Source organism: Cydia fagiglandana, chromosome Z, assembly GCF_963556715.1.
Source record: "Cydia fagiglandana chromosome Z, ilCydFagi1.1, whole genome shotgun sequence".
Lineage (NCBI taxonomy): Eukaryota > Metazoa > Arthropoda > Insecta > Lepidoptera > Tortricidae > Cydia > Cydia fagiglandana.
Genome location: NC_085959.1, coordinates 20,715,583 through 20,738,788, shown reverse-complemented (window position 1 = coordinate 20,738,788; position 23,206 = coordinate 20,715,583). Strand labels below are relative to the sequence as shown.

The 23,206-nt window shown below is 37.4% G+C and overlaps 1 protein-coding gene across 2 annotated transcripts; it reads right to left on the bottom strand.

Annotated features, from left to right (window-relative positions):
• Nucleotides 1-45: 45 nt before the first annotated feature.
• On the bottom strand, nucleotides 46-23,206 carry LOC134678378 (tyrosine-protein phosphatase corkscrew-like). Of its 2 annotated transcripts, XM_063536929.1 has the most exons (11): nucleotides 22,944-23,206; nucleotides 16,436-16,598; nucleotides 9,665-9,841; nucleotides 8,979-9,132; nucleotides 6,999-7,133; nucleotides 2,467-2,598; nucleotides 2,060-2,187; nucleotides 1,576-1,740; nucleotides 1,144-1,254; nucleotides 512-602; nucleotides 46-227 (listed from the first exon to the last, which is right to left on the bottom strand). In XM_063536929.1, exons 1-11 carry the CDS (start codon nucleotides 23,096-23,098, stop codon nucleotides 61-63), a joined length of 1,578 nt encoding a protein of 525 aa, XP_063392999.1. In that variant the 5' UTR covers nucleotides 23,099-23,206; the 3' UTR covers nucleotides 46-60. The 2 variants fall into 2 exon arrangements, with proteins under 2 accessions (XP_063392999.1, XP_063393000.1); XM_063536930.1 differs by lacking the exon at nucleotides 1,576-1,740.

Below are 23,206 nucleotides of genomic sequence, written 5' to 3'. Positions count from 1 at the left end.
CCACTTTTACGGTTACTTTAACTTACTTATTAAAGTTATTAAAATTACTTTATTAAAGTTTTAAAAAAATATACCTGCCTTTCGTTTTAATTTAATTTTGTTAGTGTCCATGTAGGCCTGCAGTGCGAGGTATATGAAGCGGTACTGCAAGCTGTTTTGCACCATGCCGCCGCGCTGCGCGCGCACCAACCTCACCGTGTTGTACACGTCGATCGTGCAATTCAATCCTGTAGGTAACACGGTTTTGGTCATACCACAAATCACTAATGAGTAATAAGTAATACTAAGTTGCTCAATAACAATTAGTACAGTCGACTATAAAAATATGGGTGTACCCGACTTATTCAAAAATATGTCCCATAGTTCTTAATTCGCGTCCATAAGAGCTACTCGTATGGGACATATTTATTAGATGATTTGTGCACCCATATTTTTACAGTTGACTGTACCTAGGTAGAGGGTGGCTAAGAAACCGAAGGAGGTATGGAAATGATGTTAGAATTATGCTCACCAGACGTGTTCATTTTATCAATAAGTATGTCAAGGACCACCATGGTGCCGGACCGCCCCACTCCCGCTGAGCAGTGTACGCAGAGGACATTCTGAAATGTAGTCAAGACTTACATTAGGTATACAGGTATTACAGGTTTCCGTATTGTACTCGTAAGTAACTAACTAAATTCGTCATATATTTACAAGCAAGATATATACAGTGGTATTACTAAAAGAAATGAATAACTAGCTTAAATCTAAAATAGGCCCTTGAGGCATTGTACCAGGCGTGGCTCACTCCGCGATTTCGTCGCTTTGCTACAGGTAGCTAAAAGCACATCCGTTCGACCCCAATTTTGGGGTTTGCCATAAGCCGCGCGTGGCGCTGTCGCCACCTAGCGGCCATATCTGTGCTGATCGTGACAGACGCGTTTTGTTAGAGAGTGAGTCTTCTGTACCTAGTACTATTATTTATTCTGTGATTGTACTAAGGATGCTGTCGGCATTCATCATATTAAATATATACCTGTATTAAAACAGGTCACTCGGCGCGTATTTTATGATACGTTTTTAAAACACGCGCGTGACTTTTTCTGAATTATTTTTATTTACTTTATCTATTTCAACGTTATAATTATTTCAGTTATTTACCTGTTCTGGCGCATTGGCCTCGTTCATGACCTGCGCCACCCGCCGGTTAACCTCCGCGATGAACGCCAGCACGCCGTCCGGCTCCTCGGGAGTCCCGTGATCGGGCCAGGTCTTCAATTCAAACAACAACAAATAAGTAAGGTAAATGTTTCTAAAACTGTAGATTGGCAAATAGCATTCATTTGGATTAGGTATAGCTACTTTTTTCTTCGCGTTATGTGGTAATAAATTGTACTTCACTCGGAAGCAAAGTTTGTTTAAACCTCTTGAAGTGAATCCGTCGCGACACTACGATTCCACTTTTTGAACCACTCTCTCCGCTCATCAATTCGGAATCCCTCGCTTGTTCGGTTATTAATATTAGCACGATGGGTTAAACAACAACTGTGCCCCTTGAAAAACAATTAACATGTGTAGAGGTAAAATACATACCGTAAACTGGTACTGGTAGATAATTTTCCACTGATCTTTACCATCGGAAACGTCAAATTCTCTTAGAATATAGTTTTCATAACACGTTTCCGAGATCGATTTCACGAGCAGATCTCCGTGGTATTCCTGTAGACCTGACAGTGGCCAATATCGTTCACATTTTTTCTGTAAAATAAAAATTAACACTTTTTAATTGCTCTCACTGTGGTATTTCAATAGGGATGAGTATAAATTTGATTTGTCATAAAGCCTTGTATATATATGTAGTGCCATGTAGTGCATAAATGAAATTATTATTTATTTTCCCAGACTTTATGTAGGTAGGTACTTATTTTTACTATCCATTTATCAATACCGAACCGAACGCATACATGCTGTTCAGCTGTTGCAATAAATATACCTAAGTCTAAAAACTTTTGATAAAACTAATGGAAATCGATTCATTTAGATAAACAATACTTAGAGAATACCGCTCCCGCCTTACCTTGCCTCGTTCAATTTCATTTGTAATCATAGCTATAACTCTAACATCTTCTTGCCACACCATTCGCCAGAAATCATCCTTCGTAGTTGGCAGACAACCTTGCGTGACGATATATAACTTTTCTTGAACTAAAACATTTGTAGACATTAGGAAAGCAGAATAAATACATGTCAGGATTGCCATTGGATGTGAGACGTTAATTGCGACAAACGGTATCTTATAAATATGGATTTAGCAACAAAGTATGCTTCTTACTTCTTCTTCTTAGTTAATACATTAGGTACCTTCTACTGATGTAAATGCTTAGCGCTATAGGTGCAACTATGTCAGTGACGCGTAGCGCGCACACTACATAATGAATATAATGGTGTAAGTAGAATAAGGTTATAAATATTTTAGTGCAATACCTGCATCTGGATATAGATTTCCATTGATCTTATCCATGTTCATATTACGCCGGACCACCGTGAGCGCATCATCGTCTGACAGGGATTTTGAAACCAAGGTGGTCTTAGCTAGATCCTCGGCAGCAATTATAGCTAAAGTAAGAAAAATAAATTTAAAGTTGTTTCATAATATGTACTGAGGTCAGTGAACGAATATACAAGGAAACATTCTGTCCGCTCAATTATGACCCAACGTAAACTACCCCGCGATTGGCGGTACTTACAAACTGCTCGATTGGCAACCTCAGTTCGACCGAGTTGACAGTCAGTGACAAATGGCTAAATTGGTTTATAAAAACAACGTTTTTTTATAACTAAAAATGGCTTCATGTGTCTGGAAGTGGTGCAGAAGTTACTCTGCTCATACCAAGGCCACTGGAATCACTTTTCACATGAAAATTAACAGATAAATTCACTAAAATTTGGAATAAATATGACGACATTTTTTCAATATTACCGTGCTAAGCTAAAACGTAACACCTGCATACGACTTTCATAATAACATACGACTTTTTAAATTACGGGGATAATAGGGATGATGTTATGCCAAATGAAGTAGACAATTTTATTAACTTAGTTTGATTTAGGTATACTACATTGTAATAAATTCCTTCTTACATATTTATATCATCCTTTTTTCTTTCATGCGATGGAGGTATAAAAACTACCTAGTTATTTCAAATTACCTAGTTATCAAATTTCGTATTGTTATTCTAGTATTTGTTATGTTACTTTCCATTCAGATTCCCTTAAGATCCTTTTCGCAGAGCACTATGGACAAAAGCTGTCCAATTAGAAAGATATGAAATTGATTGGATGCCTGACAAGAGATCTAGAATATGTTCTATTCATTTCAAAGATGAAGATTTCCACTTGTCAGAAAAAGGTTTCAGGACTTCACGCAGCTTAATAAAACTGCTTTACCGATTTGTACTCATGAGAGAACCATACCCGGTCTCCTATATGTAGATATGTTTTTTCTGTCACTCTTTCAATGAATTAGTTTATCAAATATACTGGGTCAAGCAAATCTTGTCAGTAGCAAACGGCGGCAAATTTGAAAAATCGCGGGTTAGCAACACTGTGTTCGAATAATTCGCAAATCGCGTGTCATCTGTGTTTTATCTGTGGAATGTGGATCACGAATGACAGCCGTCATCTTTGTTTACATTCTGAATCGATTCTATTTCAAGAGATATTTCTGCTGTGTCACCATTAAATACCAATATATTAAATAAAATTGTGCTTAATCAAAGATAAGGTGCCTACAATGCCTACAGTTCCAACTGATAAATCTAATAAAATATTAAAATCCAATAGGACATCTATCTGCTGAAGCAATGATTTTATTCATTACATTCTTGTTTAAGCATATTCCACTTTTAATTTTATTTTGAGATCTTCAAATTCACCACACTTTTAAATTGTCCGTCCATACCATTTAATAACAATTTCAAACATTTTCAATAGATAATCCACGAGTGACAATTTGAATTGACGTACGTAACAGGGCGCGCTCAGCGGAAAAAAAAGTTTTGGTTCGATGTACATTGTACATTGCTGCTTTTCTTAGCGCAATACTACTCTTTGAGTGTTGCCCTACTTTAGTTTGCTTTACATTGCTACTGACAAGATTTGCTTGACGCACTTTACACACATTATCTGAATATGTTGATCATTTGAAGCCACCCTCTGCTGTCACGACTATATGCTACGACCAGGTATTCTCTCAAGCCATTTCCGTCAGCAGAAAAGAGCGCCAAATGCGCGCGAACGGTTATGGTCCCATACAAAATTTTAATTTTGCGCCTTTTTCTACTGACAAACTTGCTTGACCGGCTATATACATATAAAATATTTCCATTGGAACTGAAAGTGGGGATGAGTCTTTATTGTGTCTCCGCCTGTTCAACATTTTTTGACCCGATTCGTGTACCCATGTAAATTTTGCAGGCTGAATTGCCTGTCCGATTTCTAAGATCAAGCTCGCCATACATTTACTATACTTGATCTTGATCTTAAAAAAACGGACAGACTATACCTGAACGTGACTTCGCTCTGCCATACAGATTGATAATAAAATATACCTAGCTGTAAAAAATACTTATAATAGCGGAATACATTTATACAACAATGAATATTTACTTATGTTGAGTTAGTCTGTCATTTCATAACAAAATGTTAACTGGTTATCTTTTAATTTCATTAAATTAATATACGTGAATTATTTAACTGGTTCTTCAATGTATTGCATAAACCTATCTCTGTCCAAGTCATATTCTAATCAAATATGAACCGCGGACTCTCAGTGGCCAGTACGTACAGCAAGAAGGTTATTAGCGGATTAATGTCGCTGATTGGTAGTTATTGACGTTATATGCATTTCATCTACACTTAGCTATGTACATTTGTGTAATAGAGATGACTATTATTCCGTTTACCAGCTTCGATTACAGGCTCTGTAAACGTATCGTCTTATTTAAATGTAGGCGTAATTGTGTATGTGTGCTAATTTGTGCCGAGAATTTGAACGGCAATGTTCCCAAAGGCGGGTTCCTTGTATATTCGTTCACTGACTGAGGTATTATAGAGAGACTAGCTTCTGTCCGAACTTTGACTGCGTAGAATGGTGATGGATGATGATGATTGATAAAACTATCCCATGTATGTCCATCTACAGGCCTCGAAACTATCTCCGAACTAAAATTTAAATAGGTTCTGCGGTTTAAGCGTGAAGAGATAAAATAAAAGAGACAGTCAGATAGAGTTATTTTCACATTTATAATATTTCACAATTTTTCAAATCGATCAGGGAGATCAGGAGGCCGATTTTAGAATTTAGAGCTCTCGATTTGGTCCCTCGAAATTTTGCTAATTTTTGGAATACAAGCGACAGAAATTGTAAATCTATTGCGTATTGACCACTCGTTTATTTTATTAGTAGATTATTCCATTAGTAGACTCCAAATACCTGGTAGTGGATATAGTATTGAAGGAAGCCACACGAAATCGAGCAATCAAAATTTAAAAATCGGCCCCCAGGTATTTGTAAAGACATATAGGTACTTAATGGAATGTATAACTGTATATACAGGGTGGAAAGGCACGACGATCCTTCCCGGAAGTATTAGGTCGTTTAAGCGATACAGAGCAGATTGGTATTGGTAAGAATCGTTAATTGAATAAAAAATAAAAATACCAAATATTCTACTTTTTAACTGTGGTGATAACCCTATAGCATGTGCACATGACGGCTTTACGCTTTTTTCCTATTGTTGACAGAATGACGCATAAATGACAAATAAATCAAATGAATGCAAAAATATTACAAACAATTCTATTACTTTCTTAGATAATTACTTTTTGCCAATATTTAACACTATCTTCTCTTCATATACGGTGTTCAAATGTACCTCCGTGTCTTATAATGTACGCCGCAGCCCGCACCCGAGCCCGCGCACATTGCCCATGCGATAGTGTATGCTCTTCGTCATTTTTCCTCCGCAGATTGTCAAAAGCAGCAATTAGCCTTTAATGTCTCATTTCGCCCGCAGTTTCACATTCCGTTTGGTACACCATATCTTTTACACAGCCCCACAAATTTAAATAACCACGAGCATCTAACAACGGCATTTTTATTTGAAGAATATGACAGTAGATAAGTAAAGTTCAATGACAGTTGAATTTCAAACATCAGACGTCTTGTCTATTTCCTTCCACGCAAGAAGGTTTGTTAGTTAGGTATTTAAGAAGTATTTATTCTTGATTTATTCTTAGTATTTCATCTTTGCAAGTTCATTTAGTGCATCAAACACAACATAGGTACTTGTATTTTTTTATTATTTTAGATAGTTTCCAATTATTCGAAAATAATTTTGTGAAACGTGTTAAGAAACTAAAACCTTTTTATCAGTCAAGGAAACCAGAGATATTTATAAGACGATTGCGTACTTTTGAGTGGTTGTCAATGTCACAATTTGAACTGTCGTTGTAAACAATGTTGTGATTAGTATTATTAATATTAAGGAATAACATAACTACTTAATTCAAGTATTGAAGAAGTGGAACCACTAAGAAAGCGAAAATCCTGCAACGATTCTTACCGTGTTGTAAGCAGACCTAAGAATGGTTAGATGGCAACAAATTAGCATAATTTCCTGTCGTATACTGATTGTTTACAAGTAAGTTCATTGACCCTGTCAGCTGTTAGGGTTAGAACAAAGTAGTTTTTTGCATGGATGTTTAAAAGGCCATAATTTAGAAACGGTTGCCCATATTAACATAGTTTCTATGGAGAAAATATAAAGCTTAGGCTAAACAATCCCCCTTTTGCGGAAAGGATCGTCGTGCCTTTCCACCCTGTATAACCAAAAATTGCAAGGTAACGGCGGCTAATAAGGATAACTTTTTTTGTTTACACTATTTATATATTTGTTATTGTGTTTGACCGAAATCCTAGAGTTGTATTTAGAAGGGAAATAGTGAGTGTTTACATTGCAAACTGTCCAGGCTCTCCGTGGAGGAGTGCAGGGATGCGAACAGGCCTGCGCCGGCGCGCACGTAGCTCGCGTTGATGTAGTCCGTAGTATGCTCGCCGCTTCGCCGCAACAAAACCCGTGTTTGGTCATCTAAATACATACATTAACTAACATTTTATTTTATTTTATTATGGCAACAAACAGTCATTGCATCAAAAGATACAAAGGATGGATTACAGAGAAGACAAACAGTGCCGAAGTTTACAAGTGTTATTGTAGAAACATTATAGGAGTTGATACTGAGTGGTAGAGAGAGATCTATCGTACAACTAGGGATTGCAATCCGGTCCGGCGGATCCGGTAATCCGGCCGGATCCGGCACATTTTTCATGATACCGGATCCGGCAAAATTCACCGGATCCGGTCCCGGATCCGGTAAAGTGAAATAAAGCGCTAAAATATAAAATAACAGCTTAAAACACTGCTAAAATTTAAAAGTTCTCGCCAGTATTCGAATTTTCTCGCTCGCAAACAGCAACACAACAACTTGTTTGTTAGTTGACGCCAGTCTTCTAGCCGACGAAATATGTGTCGTGAGATTTCCGTGCACCGTAAGTACTGGATTGGTTTATATTCAATTTATTGTGTTGTTACATTGTAATTTAATGTACATGTTCTTTCGTTTTATTTTGTACAAACCATTTTAGCCCACTTATAATAAGTGTTACCTGCATTTAAAATATAATGAATAAATATTTATAAAATTAAATAGAGAAATATATGTTGACTTTTGACGACCGGTCTGACCTAGCCAGTGGGTAGTGATCCTGCCTGTGGACCCGCGATCCTGGGTTTTCGAATCCCGGTAAGGACAATTATTTGTGTGATGAGCACAGATATTTGTTCCTGAGTCATGGTTGCTTTCTATGTATTTAATTTTAAGTATTTGTATATTATATATCGTTGTCTGAGTACCAACAACACAAGCTTTCTTGAGCTTACCGTGGGGCTTAGTCAATTTTTGTAAAAATGTCCTATAATATTTATTTATTATTATTATTTATATGTTATTTTGTTATTATTATGCTACTAAATGTACTTGTATAGGTATACACGTTTATTGATTTTGTTTGCTAAAACTAAAATGGTTGAATTGAGAGCACCTTTTTGTTGGAAATGTGGGTTGGGCTATAGATATTTTAAGAGAAAAAGAGGATTTTATTTGTGGTTAAGTAATGAAAACGTTGATTTTTGAAATTTACAACAGCCATCATCGAATTAAACCGTTGTGAGACATACTAACATTGAATAATTTACGGTTTAGACTCACTTGTTTTTAGTCACTCGCGCGACATGTTTCGGAGAGCCTATGTCTCCTGTTAAGACACCCGTTTTATTAATCCATTAAAAAATATCCTTAACTTCGCATATAACGCTAAAAACATGATAAAATACGTGACTTGATGAATTTTTTATCCGCAATACCAATCCGGCCGGATCCGGCCGGATCCGCCGGATTGAGGCCAAAATCCGGCCGGATCCGGCCGGATTCAAAACCAGTCCGGTTTGCAATCCCTACGTACAACCCAACAGACAGGCTCACAACATTTCAACTGACAATTTATTACTTTGTATACATATATGTATATAATATATATTGGAAACCTGTCAGTTAAGTTAACATTATTCCAAATACGGGTAAATACCATTATTTTTCATAACCAAACAGAAACTAGATTTGCTGTTACCTATCCTTGTTTCATACAAAATATTATTTAAACTATAGGGACATTGTATCGCGTCACTGCGACGAAAAATAAAACTAATACGGATTGCGTAAAATCCAAAACATAGTATAGGATGACGTTATAAGTATTAAGTTACTAGCTTGTGCTAGTGTCCTTTCTCAGGCCTCAAACTATATCCATAGGTACTAAAATAATATACATATTGTAGAGATTAATGTAACCCACATTGTCTCAGTTATCAACTTACAGGGAAGTATGTTCCTGTATCTGTTTTTTGAAATATTTTCTGGTTTATTTCCCTCGACTGTAGTAAACACGTGCCTGTCTTCTAACATCTTAATCGACTGGAATTCTCCGTCAAATCCATTTTTCTTATCGAGCTTTTGCGAATCTTCAATGTCCTTAAACAAAGAAAAGTAATTATCAGAAATAAAGCCCTAGGTAGGTAATAATTACGTGTGTTAATTAATAACGACATTTTGACTAAAATACCAATATGTCAGTTCTGCAATGGAATTCTGCGTGGTGCCCTAGAACGAAATGAAGTAAATAGAAATACATATCTAATGACCTAATTCTCAAATCTGTTGGTATTGGGACCATTTTGACGCATAGTCTTTTGTTTAGGGATTTATATAAAAAGCCTGGAAAAGGCAGTTTAATTTTATTTATATCAAAGCATTCACTAAACGTAGTCTTTGCATTGCACAAAGAAATATAATTCTTACTAGCTTCTGCTACAATAGATCGAGGATTTGCTTAGAGCAGTCGAGCGCACTAGACTGTCCAGTAGCCATCGGATACATCGGAGCGGCCGCGGTGCTCACAAATATCTGAACACGCCTCTATTGTCAAGGCGTTAGAATGCGTGTTCAGATATTTTTGAGCACCTCGGCCGCTCCAATATATCAGATGGCGACTGTCCATGTGTACCTGCATCTGTGAGAGCTTCCTCTGAATGCGGTGCGCGCGCAGCCTCGTGCCGGAGACGGGCTGCAGCAGGCGCAGCTCCTCGCCCGCGCCCGTCACCATGGGGAACGCGCGCAGGTGCTCGATCAGACCCGCCAGCTCCGAGAACTGCTCGCCGCTGCCCACGTCGTACTTCTTGTGCTGCACACATCACAATTATACTTATCATTCTGAAACTTAAGGTAAGATAGGAAGGACAATTGTATAGTTATGAAAATATGTTCGTATACGGCGCGATTCGGGAAATGAATTAGAGATTCACTAGGTATGAAGTAGTAAAGATATGTAACGTTCCACGGCAAAAGGTACCTTATTATACAGGGCGTCCCACGGCTATGCCACATGGAGGGAAAGTACCCTAAATATTGTAGATGGAACATTTTACTGAAAGAAGACATTATTTTAATTTAAAAAGCAATTTAAACTGCATTCATAGATTTTTAAATAATTACATGGTTGAACCGGGAATCGAACCCGCCGCACGAGAAAAAAAATCACCCTGTAGCTTTATCATACCGATCGAAAGGCTTGATCATACGGATTATTTTTTGCTAAATAACATAGTGTCGGAAATAAAAGGAAGCCCATGAATTTTAACATTTTTAATTCAAAATTAATCAATTTAATTTATCAAATGCTCAAAATGTAGTCTCATTCTGTTGAATACAAAGCCGCACTCTTTTGATTATTTCGCTAAATTTCACATCAAATGTTAAAATTCATGGTCTTCCTTTTGTTTCTGACACTATGTTCTTTAGCAAAAAATAATAGTAGTAGTAGTAGTAGTAATCACTTTATTGTACACAACACAGGTTTACAAAAATAAATTACAGTAATGGAAGTACAAAGGCGAACTTATCCCTATAAGGGAATAATCCTTATGATCAAGCCTTTCGATCGGTATGATAAAGCTACAGATGATTTTTTTTCTCGTGTGGCGGGTTCGATTCCCGGTTCAACCATGTAATTATTTAAAAATCTATGTATGCAGTTTAAATTGTTTTTTAAATTAAAATAATGTATTCTTTCAGTAAAATGTTCCATCTACAATATTTAGGGTACTTTCCCTCCATGTGGCATAGCCGTGGGACGCCCTGTTGTGACGCGAGCGCCAGCCGTCATAAGGTACATTTTGCCGCGGAACGTCACATATCTTTACTATTTCATATCTAGTGAATCTCTAATTCATCTCCGGAATCGCCCCGATAGAGAAATTATCTTAAAAAGTGACCATTTCTCGCAATTGCAAAGCAGAAGCTGCACATTTTGGCGATCGAATCGAGAGAGAGAGACCTCTTTTAACTGTCTAATTACTTAAATATAAAATATCTTAATTTATGGGATCGGGAGCTAAAACTTCCTACGGTTGAAAAATTAATTTTCAACCTGGCTACCTACTCGTAGGCAAGGTATATTAAAAGCCCGGCGGTTAGGAAGGCCCAGCATTCAAAAATAGCAGTTGCACTGGTATTACCTATTTGTTCAACACATCACACACACATAGAAGTAGCAGATATAAGGAGCTGTACGAGGGCTGAAGACCCATTGTCAAGGGCCAATCCCGGGTCTTATTAAACGTCTCATACGTTTAATAAGACCCGGTACATGAAATAGAAATTTAAATATTTTAATTTTGAGGTTTTTTAATCTCTTAACAAGGCCGATTTGTTACAAAAGTAAAAGTGCATTCTCAATGTTATTAGACGATAATATATTATGGTTCTTTAAAAAGTTTTAAGTACAATAAACCCCAAAAAATTTACGGTAAAAAATAATTAGCGTTTATTGGTTCCTTACTTAAAAGTTTGTTAAAAAAGCTGTTCATTTTAGTTTTAGCCTACTATTTTCGAGAAAAATAGATTTCTTATATCTTTAGCATAGTGAGGCCCAAAGCTAAGTTTTTTGTAGAAGATTGAAGTTAAATAAAAGTGGAAGAATAAAGGTGGTTTATTTTAAAATGTGCTTAACTTACCTTAGGTACGTAAGTAAATTTTCTAATCATGGATTATGAAAAAAATATTATATACAGCCTTCTCTCTTCACAAAGGCAAACTGTACGAGAATGGGAAGCATACAAGTTAAATTTCTACGGGCTAAGTGAAAATATAGTGACATACATACAAACCAAAACGTAACACTCATTTTATATGCAGTCGTGCAAAAAACAACTGAACTGTAACTAATGTTTATTGTAACTTCTTTCATGTACAGTCATTGCGATGTTAACTCGATACTTGTACAGTCCGGGCCGAGCATGTCAGGTGTAAATATCTGCGGCAATTAATCGATGGTGCGAGTGAAACAGACGAATGCACTCGCCTGCATGCATCGCACTATTCGTACCACGAGTAGTAAGTGGGATGTTTATCTCAAAGATCGTAAAGGCTCTCTGGGTTTTGAAAAAAAACTGACGAGAAAGTTGCGTTTTATCCACATCTTGATGTTGGTTCACTCGGTAGCAAAATTAGTTTAACCCACGAGGGTTGCACGAGCCTTGCAACCCTCGCAAAGCTCAAGATTTCCCTTTTCGAACCACTCGCTACACTTGTGGTTCAATTTTGGAATCTTTCTCTTGCTCGGGTAGGTAGAGTTAGACCGAGAAAAGACTGCAGCGATTTTGATACGATAGGCAGTGCAACTCAAGTGCAAGTGTTATTTAATACGTCATAATTTCATATTAGAAGATTGTCGTTTAAAATAAAAGTTTAAAAGGAAGCTCTGACCCGGCCCCGGCCTGGTCTAGCAGAGTCATTTTTTACATGATATCTTACTAGCTACATGCAAGTGATGAAAATGATTCATACGATTGGTCAAGCGTACGGGATTATTATCATACCTGAGGAATGTGTACTTATACTTACATACGTACTTGTATCCATATTGTGTTTCAAGTATTTATTTGGTCTTCCCTTACCTATTGCTATACAAAAACGTGATTTTTATTTTTTTGTCAATGTCCAATTTTTCGAACTATGATACGAATTGGAGCAATGCATGTGCACAAGGTTCTTAATGATTCTGACCTTCCCTGCGGCAGTTTGTGGCCTTCTGCGAGAAACGAGACGCCGAATGCTAAATGTTCGGCAACAGGTTTCACGGGTACTCGTTATCGCTACACTCGTACCTAACTATCAACATTCGTGTATGAATCAATTATGATTCGGCTAGCTACAGATTGCTGTGACTTACTAATCTGACGACGACTTAGTTTATTATGACGCCCAAATCCAGTTTTGTTAAAAATAGAAGGTAAGTTAATACAAATCGAACTCATATCATTAGGTCAATGGAAATAATATGATTTTGCGCAGTATAAATAATATTAGCATATGTAAGCAGTAGGTAGTAAACATCAACACCTCAAACGCACCCACGTACAAACGACCGATTTTTTAGGATTGCGAGATAGATAACTTATAATTAGATACTAGTACAAAGATTGTTACTCTTGTATTTATTTGTTACAAGTTTGGTATAGAAGTGGATAAATATCCTAAGTTTTCAGACGAATGCAGTATTTTATTAGTAATTTAGAAACTAAATTCGATATTTATTTCACATAGGTAGTTACCATAATAACATTGATAACATACGACAACGATAAAAATTGGTAAAAACAAATTATAAATAATCATAAAATTGTCACGTTGAATGGCGATTGGCGATGTTTATCATATTACGTTTCATACGGTGAGCGAAATACTGACCAGTCACATGTGATATTTAAAAGGCGCGCTAAATCCCTGTCAAGCCGACGCGCTATAGACCCCCATGGCCGCAGCGTTATGACCACCCCAAACGCCTCAAAGGTGTAATCACTGTCGTGGGTGGCACATTTGCGGCAATAAAGGCCTTCCTTCATCACTGCTGGTGCTGGTCATGCTCGTCCTTTGCCAGACCGATCGGCTCGAGTATGGCCGGACCTTTGACGCTGACACACCCTTGATCGTCTAGCGGACCTGATGCTGGAGCCCGAACAAGATTATCACAACTGTTATAAGTCGATACAACCTTTGTTAGACTTAGTTTATTGCCGCCCGCGATGACCGCCTCAATAAACGTACAGTCAGTAAAACTTGTATTGAAATCGGAATTTTTGACAAAATTTTATTGTTTACGCTATGATTTGATTTGCAGCAAATTTTACTTACTTAAATAGTAAAGACGGTAGTAGTTTCGGTACCTACCGAAAATATACCTTTATCTAGTCCTGGTTTAGAACGTAGATTTATCGTCAGCTCTTGTCACGGCTGGGGTGCCGGCGGTTCTGGAACCGTCTGGGTTGGCCCGTGATGATGGGAAAAGACCGGACGGCATGACCCTTGTTCACTGGAAGATGGGAAGGCCTTTAGTTTGGGATGCCACATGCGTGGACACCCTTGCGCCGTCTCAACTTCCAGGAACATCTAACAGAGCTGGTGCGGCCGCCAACGCGGCTGAACACCTCAAGCGGCGCAAATATGCAGCCATTGATTCTGGCTGCATGTTTGAGCCGTTTGGCGTGGAAGCCGTTGGGCCGTGGGGACCTGGCGCCCACGGCATATTCTCCGAGGAGGCAAATCGCCTCGTGGAGGCGACGGGTGACAAGAGGGCTGGCTCCTACCTTGCGCAACGCATTGGTATTGCCCTCCACCGCGGCAATGCCGCCAGCCTTCTTGGCACCCAGCCCAAAGGCATAGATCTGGAGCCAGTTTATGTTGTAGTTAGTTGTAGCTTTATGTAATTTTTAATTTTAGTTAATATGTTTTTTTGATTATATTACATGTATTTCCTAAAATAAACATAATAAAAACGTAAAGGACAAAGAGGATGAATAAAGATTTAAGATTATTAATTCCTACCTACGTTATTAATACGAGTATGATATCAACCAAAGGCTTCAACCTAAAAAATGGCAGCGACCGCGGAGGCAGTTATTTATTACGTATTACTCCGCTCAAGTGTGGGAGGGTTTCTCGAGCACTCGTCTCATTACTCAAATGACGAGCAAAAAATTCTTGTCGTCGGTAATCAATCAACGGCAATTTCTTTGTTACTGATTACAATACCTATTGACTTTTTGTTCATAAGGAACAATAAAATGTGTAATACACAACACGTAATAAATAACTGATCCCACATACCTAAGGCCTCATCTCCCAACAATTCCTCTAAGAACAATGTGTCATCAAGTCACAGCCAGGGGCATTGAGGATTATGAAGCAAAAACAATAGCGAACAAACGACTGGTAATTTATACGGGTATGTGCGTAAGGCTCTCAAACTACACAAAGAATTATGTCCGTTAAGTTATAATCAGACATCGTACATTTTCCAGCATTTTTGGTGCAGCGGGGTGGTGTTAACGGAATTGGTGTAAATAATTTCAACCCTAATGATTAATTAGCGTTAATTAGGTACGTTAATATTAACCTTAATTTACCATTTCTGTTGAAATTATCTATACCAATTCCGTTAACACCACTCTGCTGTACCAAAAATGCTGGAAAATGTACGATCATTGGTTAAAATATCATCATCATCAAAATCATCATCATTCATCATCATCATCATCATTATCATGATCATTGGTATAAAGAAAAATAGCTATCACGGTTCGTGAGATACAGCCTGGTGACAGACAGACGGTCAGACGGACGGACGGACGGACAGCGAAGTCTTAGTAATAGGGTCCCGTTTTACCCTTTGGGTACGGAACCCTAAAAAAGGTAGCAATACCATTTCAATTCAATAGTTTCATTTAAGTTTCATCAAAATCACGAAATAGTGAAATAAATTGAAATAAATATAAACCTAATCAATTAATAATGTGTTTTGCAAAGAATGATATCATATAAATATGTAGGATTAAAATATTTAAAATTCAACTTGCATTTTATATGCATTGGCTTTTCTGAGTCATGGGGTTTATCGGTGATCAATTGTTTTGAAATTTACAGTTACAAAACTTGTTCAAAATTGCATCTTAGCTACAAGGGGAAGCCCGAGAGTGCGGGAATTCCATCCGTCAGATTTGTAATCGCTTTCATATTGAGGGTGAAAATTAATTCTATTTGTTAAGAAAATAACTAGTCCGGCTTTGATATCAGTATGTTTAAATAAGAAGCATATTATTTTAAGGTTGATTGTTTAGTTCTAAAATAACACGTGGTGGCAGATCTATCGTGCATAGTTAATATCACAATAATACATGAAAAACATTGATAGTTTCTCGAAACTCGAAGGCTCGGGCGCTGGTGGCCCAGAACTCAATCATGGCCTGCCTACCGCCTGTCGAGAGTTTGGGGGCATCATACACGTACGAGTACATAGTATAGCTATTCAATCCTAGTTTAAGATTTGTTTCAATCATACCGTGTTTCAATTATGCCTCTTCTAATTTAATCAAGAACAAATGTCCCACAAATTACCAGCCATAAGTACTACTGTAATTGATATAGCAACTTGCATAAAAAGACTACCTACATAAGCTTCCGATAAATGTGTCTTCGATATTATAAACTCTAATGAGATACTTTGAAAGTTTACTTACCTGCTACGAATAAGTAACTATTTATAATACCTTTCGCTGTAACAACGATGAAAACAAATAAGCTGTGTCTTCTGTTAGGTACCAAAAGAATTTCTGGATGTGACTTAAGCTTAAGTGTATCGCCGAAAACTGACCCTGACTTAGCTGCGAGCTGAACCTAAAATTGTAAGCACGTCAGCCTTATGTTGTTGATGGAAGCTCACCTGCCGGCGGATCATGACGTGCGAGACGCGGCCGCGCGCGCGCACCGACAGCACGAACTCGCCGGGGTGCGTCTGCGACTCGCGCACCAGATATGACCCGTTCTTGCCTTTTTCCATTATCAATTGCTCCGCTTCCTTTGCCGACATCACTCCGTGAAACCACCTGTAATTACATTCATGTGACATATTAGCAAAAAAATACTGTACCTACTGGACTTTTGCATGAACTTCGCGTTAGTTTCGGCCTCGCTGGCATCAGAATGATATGCATATGAATCATGTTATAGTTAGGTATCTTAGGTACAAGCATTGGTGCAGGCGAAACGCACGGTTACTAAATAACATGATTCAAATATCATCCTGATTCGAAATTCGAATGGGCCTGTTAGGATCTTTACATTATTTTAATTATTTCAAAGTGATTTAGTGCAAGTTCATACATTATTTAAATGTTCTTAGGGTATAAATATAAAACCTTAGATGCTCAACTCCCACTCAGCTAACGTAGTGGCCAATTCAAATGTTATCGAACTTTTAGCGCACTAAGAATGACTCACGCTATACTGTGCCGGGGCCGGGACAGAGCTTCCGTTCGTCTTCCATGTGACCACCGGCTGATCGTCAGCAAAAATGACCAAAATAATAACAAAAATAATAATAAGAAGTCGGGCGCCTCGGCCCGGGCACGGCCCGGTCTAGCGTGGCTAATCATTTATGACCTACACACAATAACGAACTCACTCGAATGTATGTAGGTACTTACCTACTCGTAGGCAGTTATCTGAAAAAAAAAACAATCTGCTGTCTTGGACATGTAGTTAGTTTACTGTAAACTTATTTTGTACAAATAATTTTGCAGCCCATTGTATAATGGTACATTACTGCAAACGCCGGGAAAGAAGGGCTTGCCGGGTGAGACCTTTCCATGGCTAGGCATGTATAGTGCTTTTCTCAAACATGCAATGAAATAGTAATAAAAGTTGATGATTATGATGATGATTGTTTCATGTCCTAATGTGATAGGTTGTTCAATGCGCGTGGTTCTGAAGGCGAACGATAATTTTATTATTTATGCGCTACGACGCACGGTTTAGGCGATCCAGCCCTATAAAAAAATTTTTTTTTCTTCTTTTTATTCGTTTTTCTTTTTCTTTTCTTGTGTTTTTAAATGTTATTAAGGGTTTTTAATGTTGTGACACTTGTGACTCGTCCGTACACAAAAAGAGATGGAGGTTTGCAAGATTTGTCTTTGACGTGTGTCATTTTCTATGTATTTGTGTCGTCATTACAGATTGGATTTTGTACGGGATGTATGGGGCCCAATACATTCCACGACTGTTCTCTTTCCGCACAGACTCTATCGATGACTTATGGTTTACGGTAAACCTTAACCTTATTCATACCTATATCTAGAATAGCAACTTCTTACAAACCTATGTTAAATTTTGTCTCTGTCTAACAAACAGGAATGTCAATATGACGTCATATTCGGTACGGATACGGACAAACGGTATTCAACAGTTTGTGAGATTTGACTAATGTGTAAGAATAACGCCATAAAATATCAGCTCATAATAATGTAGCCTTAGGATTACATTAGAACTGACTTTATGACTTGAAAACTGATGACAAACTGCCAAATAAATCTGACTCGCATGAAATACAAAGCGCCATAGAAGTAGGTACCAACATATTAAAAGCGTCAAACAAAATCGTTATTGAATGCCTTACGTCCTAACAATGCTGCAATAAAATACGAATAATTAGGTACGCCTTCTACGTAGAATTGCATATACATATTAATAATACATAGTAAAGACAGCATGACAATTTATTAACAACTAAAAACAGCACAAGCACTTATCGGCGGTCCGCTTGGTCATTTATTAATTTTATGAATTATTTAAGAAATAATTAAACGGTGTTTCTGGAGACATTGTTTTGCATTTTATAACTTTTTAAAATATGGTTCTAAAATGGAAAACCATATCAATAGTTCTGATTTATTTATTTATATTTGCGACTAGAGCTGTATGCAACATATTATTACGTACACTGTAGGAACCACCAATATTGACCATTTCTTTACAATAAGACACGGACATGAGTTGAGTTTGACTCTTAGAAAATTAATTATGTTTATACAAGTATTTATATAGGTACACCTAATATGTATGGTACTGTATAAATTATTTGTCTAATGTTGTTAAACTATAAATTAATTTTGTTAACAATGAAGGTTGTATTGTAATAACGGTTATCTAATAAAGCTCATTAAATTTGCCACTAATTACTTAAAAATATCTAAAATTAAGTATTGAACTAATTTATGCTTTTAAGCATTGTCAAAAACTGCGTAACGGCGGTTAAGCTGACCAACTTATACGCCGCCAACCGAAGTTATAGAGAACATATCAGATGTGTGAGATATGTACCTGCTTCTACATACATATTTAGATCTTCGGGACCACCTGTTCCTGAGGCCCTACTGCGAAAACGAAAGTCAACATTTGCCTCAGTATCGCTCGAATATGCATGCATGGTTCCGTACCTTGCAAATAGTACCTACCTATGTTGTCGTATTTATGTGGACCTATCAGACATATGCCGTCTTTTATTTATTTTAATCTTTATTGCACAATACATGAAGGTACAAATGGCGGACTTAATGCCTTAAGGCATTCTCTACCAGTCAACCAATGGGTCAAACCAGAAAGATTAAGTAGGTGCAGTGTCTTTAAAGTAAAAGAATTTGTAATCAAGACTCTATATGAATATAAACTATGTTGATAAACTTACACATATACTTAATACAAATAGACTTACATACATATTTTATGTAACATTCTAGCACAAAATGTTGTACTTATCTCACTTAATTATATAATACAGCCCAGCAGCTTGAATATGTCATGCTCGCTTAATTTTTTTTGCTCGGTAGCGTCATTGATCGGGTCGCAGTTACCCGAATATAGGTTGAGGGAGGCGATGACTGGTATACGCGTCATACTCGTGAACGGGTGTTGTTTGCGGAGACCGGTCTGTTTAGGCTTACACGGGCTACACATTATGTGACTTCATTTTTAGTTGCATTGACGTGAGACAACTCATTGGGTTCTTGTTTGTTGGTTTGATTTTGTTAATTGCGTCAGGAGGCCCTATACAAATTCATCTCAAAGAATTATTTGATAATAGTTTATAGATAGGTACATAATATCTGGGAGACCGAGCTTTGCTCGGAAAACATATAAAACTCAAAAATGTGCGTTTTCCCAGAGATCGCCCCCGAAAATCAAATTTCCACATATAGGAATATTTCATCGAAATATAAATAAATAAACAAGAATTGCCCGTTTAAAGGAATATCTCATTAGATATATTCGAATTTTTATTTTAGTTCTGACCCTTAAAGACTTTTATAATTATTACTAAAGATTTTTCTACATTTTTTTAGCAGTATTGCCCTGTTTGTTCGTTATTTTTAACTATAGTTTTTTGTATCTCAAGCACTGAAAAATGTAGGTATCCCACCTGTAGGTACACCTTGCACCATAAAAATAAGCTTCAGATTCCCTTATCTTTGCGATGTTACAGGAAAGACGCGATTAATTACTGACAATAAACACGTACGACACAATAAAATACATGTATGTGTAGATTAGAGATGCAACGGATAGTTGTTTGGCCGGATACCGGATATCCGGCCTGGCCACTGGCCGAATAACCGGTATCCGGCCGCCGGATATTCGGCCGGCGGAACTATACCTACATTTCGGTTTTTCAGGTGCGCATTCTGCAGGTTTGACTTGTTTCCTAGTAAACGTTCGCGCGGACTCATTTCTAGGTTCGAAATGAATGCGCGTGCAAGTCAGTGGATAGTAAAATAATGGCGGGATAGGCCGGATACCGGATAGTAACCGGATATCCGGTGCATCTCTAGTGTAGATGTTAACACTAGTCACCAAGTGAAATTTCATACACTTGTACCCATGTAGACTCGCGGAAATATCCATTGTTAAGATGTCAGTACTAATTGTAACTTTAGTTTGACTTATTTCTGTTAATGACTGAACGAATTGCTTGTTATCCTTCTTCAGAGAAATCAGGATGACTAAGTTGGTACTGTAGACGATTAAATAGAGTCGATGAACAAAATAGACTAGAAATAGTTTTTTACGCGATAAAAACGATTTGTTTCAATATCGAGTGATGACAGTGGAAGTGGGAGACTCCGTGACCGTGACTGCAGCGGCCTCGGTCTCAATGCTCGAGATGTTTTCGGCGCTGCCCACCTCTGCTCTATTAGGAACTGATCATTGTATACTTCCGTTTTTTTACTATTTTTTATAAGACTACTTATTCTCAGCTCTATTCTATTTATACAATAGGCTCTTTATTCCATAATAACTAGGTATACTAGTTACGCGTCAAAATTACAAACCAGTGTAAAAACAGTTTGATTTGGAGCACTAAAAATCAATAAATAGTAGTTTGTGTTACAAGGGATCCAAATGATATATTTCCGTCAAGGGCGTACATTGAATCCTCAATGAAGTGATGGATTCTACAATAGAATGCCGAACTTAGTGAGGGATTCTAAAGTAGAATCCTGAGCGTAATGAGGGATTCAAATGTTAACGACCAAGACGAAATAATTTTGATACCGTGTGACACATACTGATTTTCACATCAACTATGAGGTAAATAAAAAAAATCTTAGTGTTACGATCTGATGCTTAAACAGATTATTTGAACTAAAAAATACTGTGCAAAAAAATGAAAAAATAGTGTGCTAGAACTGAAAAGTGTTACTTTGATCCCTCCTAGCTGGGAGGATAAGTGCCACATTGATCCCTCCTAGCAGGTAAGAAATAGTACATTATTGTCGAGGCTCGGAAGTAGCTACTTGCAGGCTGAGGATTCGTTTTAAACGGACGACCTTGGGAGTCCGTTTAATTGAATCCGAAGCCAGCAAGTAGCCTTCCAGCCGAGTCATATATAGTGCTTTTCTCAAAAATGGTGCAAGAAATATAAATATCATAGAAATATTTTACAAAAGCAACGTTCTTACATATATATTTTGACAGAAAAAAACCCTTGCCGCCTTTTTATTTTTTTAAATAAAAAAATACATAGAAGTGTATTTATCTGCCAAAAATACGCCAACCTATTTGAGACATCTAAATAGTCGCGGTACTATTCATCTGTTTGGCTGTTTAATGGGCCTGTGCCTTCATTTGATATGGTAATTTCAATTTTTAAAAAGTTTGGAACTCGACAAATAATGGAATTTGTATGCAACATTGCAGTCCCAAAATCGAGACTGCAATGTTTTTAACTTTTTAATTTTTGTCTGACCATAAACTACGCGCTTCGCGACCAATTTTTTAGACGGCAAAGTCGACTTTGCCGTCCATTTTTGAGAAAAAGCTCTTTTCCGAATAGGTGGTGTGAAAACAACTCAACTGTGGAACTCCAGTACGTACATTGTATACATCGTTTAGGCTGACAAGCCATTTCGGTTAGAAGAATAAGTTCTATGTGCCATAGGTTATTCTGATGATTGATGAATTATTCATAATCACCAGGGTTCTGGCTCCGTCATCAAATCAGCGGGATGTGTCCAGCTTATTTTATTGTCGCCTGCATTATAATTGTTATGTTAGTTATGTGTATGTGTACCTACCTACATACTTGCAAAGTTTCAAATCGATAAGGCAATTTTTACCTATAGATTTGAAACTCTACTTACAAGATTGTATTGCTTACATAGTCTGTTAGTGTTAATAACAAAGAGGCGGAAAATATACCCATAGACAATTAATAGCGTTTTTACTACTGACCAATTTGTTTTGCCATAGGTACTATAAGGCTTATAATAGTATTTTACAACTCTCTGTATATATCGGGTGGAACAGAATGAAGGACTTTTATGCAAACGGGCATTGTTTAGGCTACGTACCTACTTCATTTTTCACTTATTAATCACGTTAAAATTTCTAACCGATTGTTAGATACAGTTTGTTAAACATTAGTGCATAAATCTGCAAGTTCCAACCCTAGCAAGTAGATCGGAGCATCGAATGTAAACTCACAATATTAAATGTACTTAAATAACTTGTAGTGGTAAGGTTATCACTGATATAAAAATAATTCATTTTAATGATTTTGTTTTACTTTTAAATCCAGCTTTACGATTATAATAACTTGATAGACCACTTAGATAACACTATGCTTTGAGCTCAGTCTCTAGAAATATTCCACCCTGTATATACCTATAGAGGACAGACACATAGTTAAATCTAACAAGTGTATTCGCACAGCAGCGTGATAACGTAGCAGTTAAACACAGATACCTTATGATATAATATATACTACATCATTCAATAGGTAAGTACTTACGTGTTTACCCACGTAAGAAATTCCGTTATAATGTAAGCTACATATGTGTAGAATGCACAACCATTTAGGAGTAGATTACTACACAATAATAGCAAAACCAACTTACTTTTTAAGCATGAAAGCTTTGCTAAGCTCCTTGAGCACTGTGGAGACGATGGCTCCCGCCGCCGGCACGGCCAACACCGAGGCGTCCATGCACGCCGCCAGTGCCGCTGGCGCCAGCACTCCGAGCCTGCTCAATCTGGGCGGATCCTTTGACATTACTCTAGATTGATATCTACTAGTTTAATACAGCGATTCCGAGATTCTTGCGCGCGACCGTAACCGCGGAGCGATCCGCTTCGCACGCTGTTTGGAACTCAAGTGACC

Bases quoted from the DNA above. Each gene is read 5' to 3' on its own strand.
- LOC134678378 (XM_063536929.1), bottom strand. From the start codon at position 23,098: ATGTCAAAGGATCCGCCCAGATTGAGCAGGCTCGGAGTGCTGGCGCCA. The intron at 9,842-16,435 runs GTGAGCTTCCAT...TGATGTGTGCAG, and splicing joins ACGTCATGATCCGCCGGCAG to CACAAGAAGTACGACGTGGG. The intron at 7,134-8,978 runs GTAAGTTGATAA...GTATGTATTTAG, and splicing joins ATACAGGAACATACTTCCCT to ATGACCAAACACGGGTTTTG.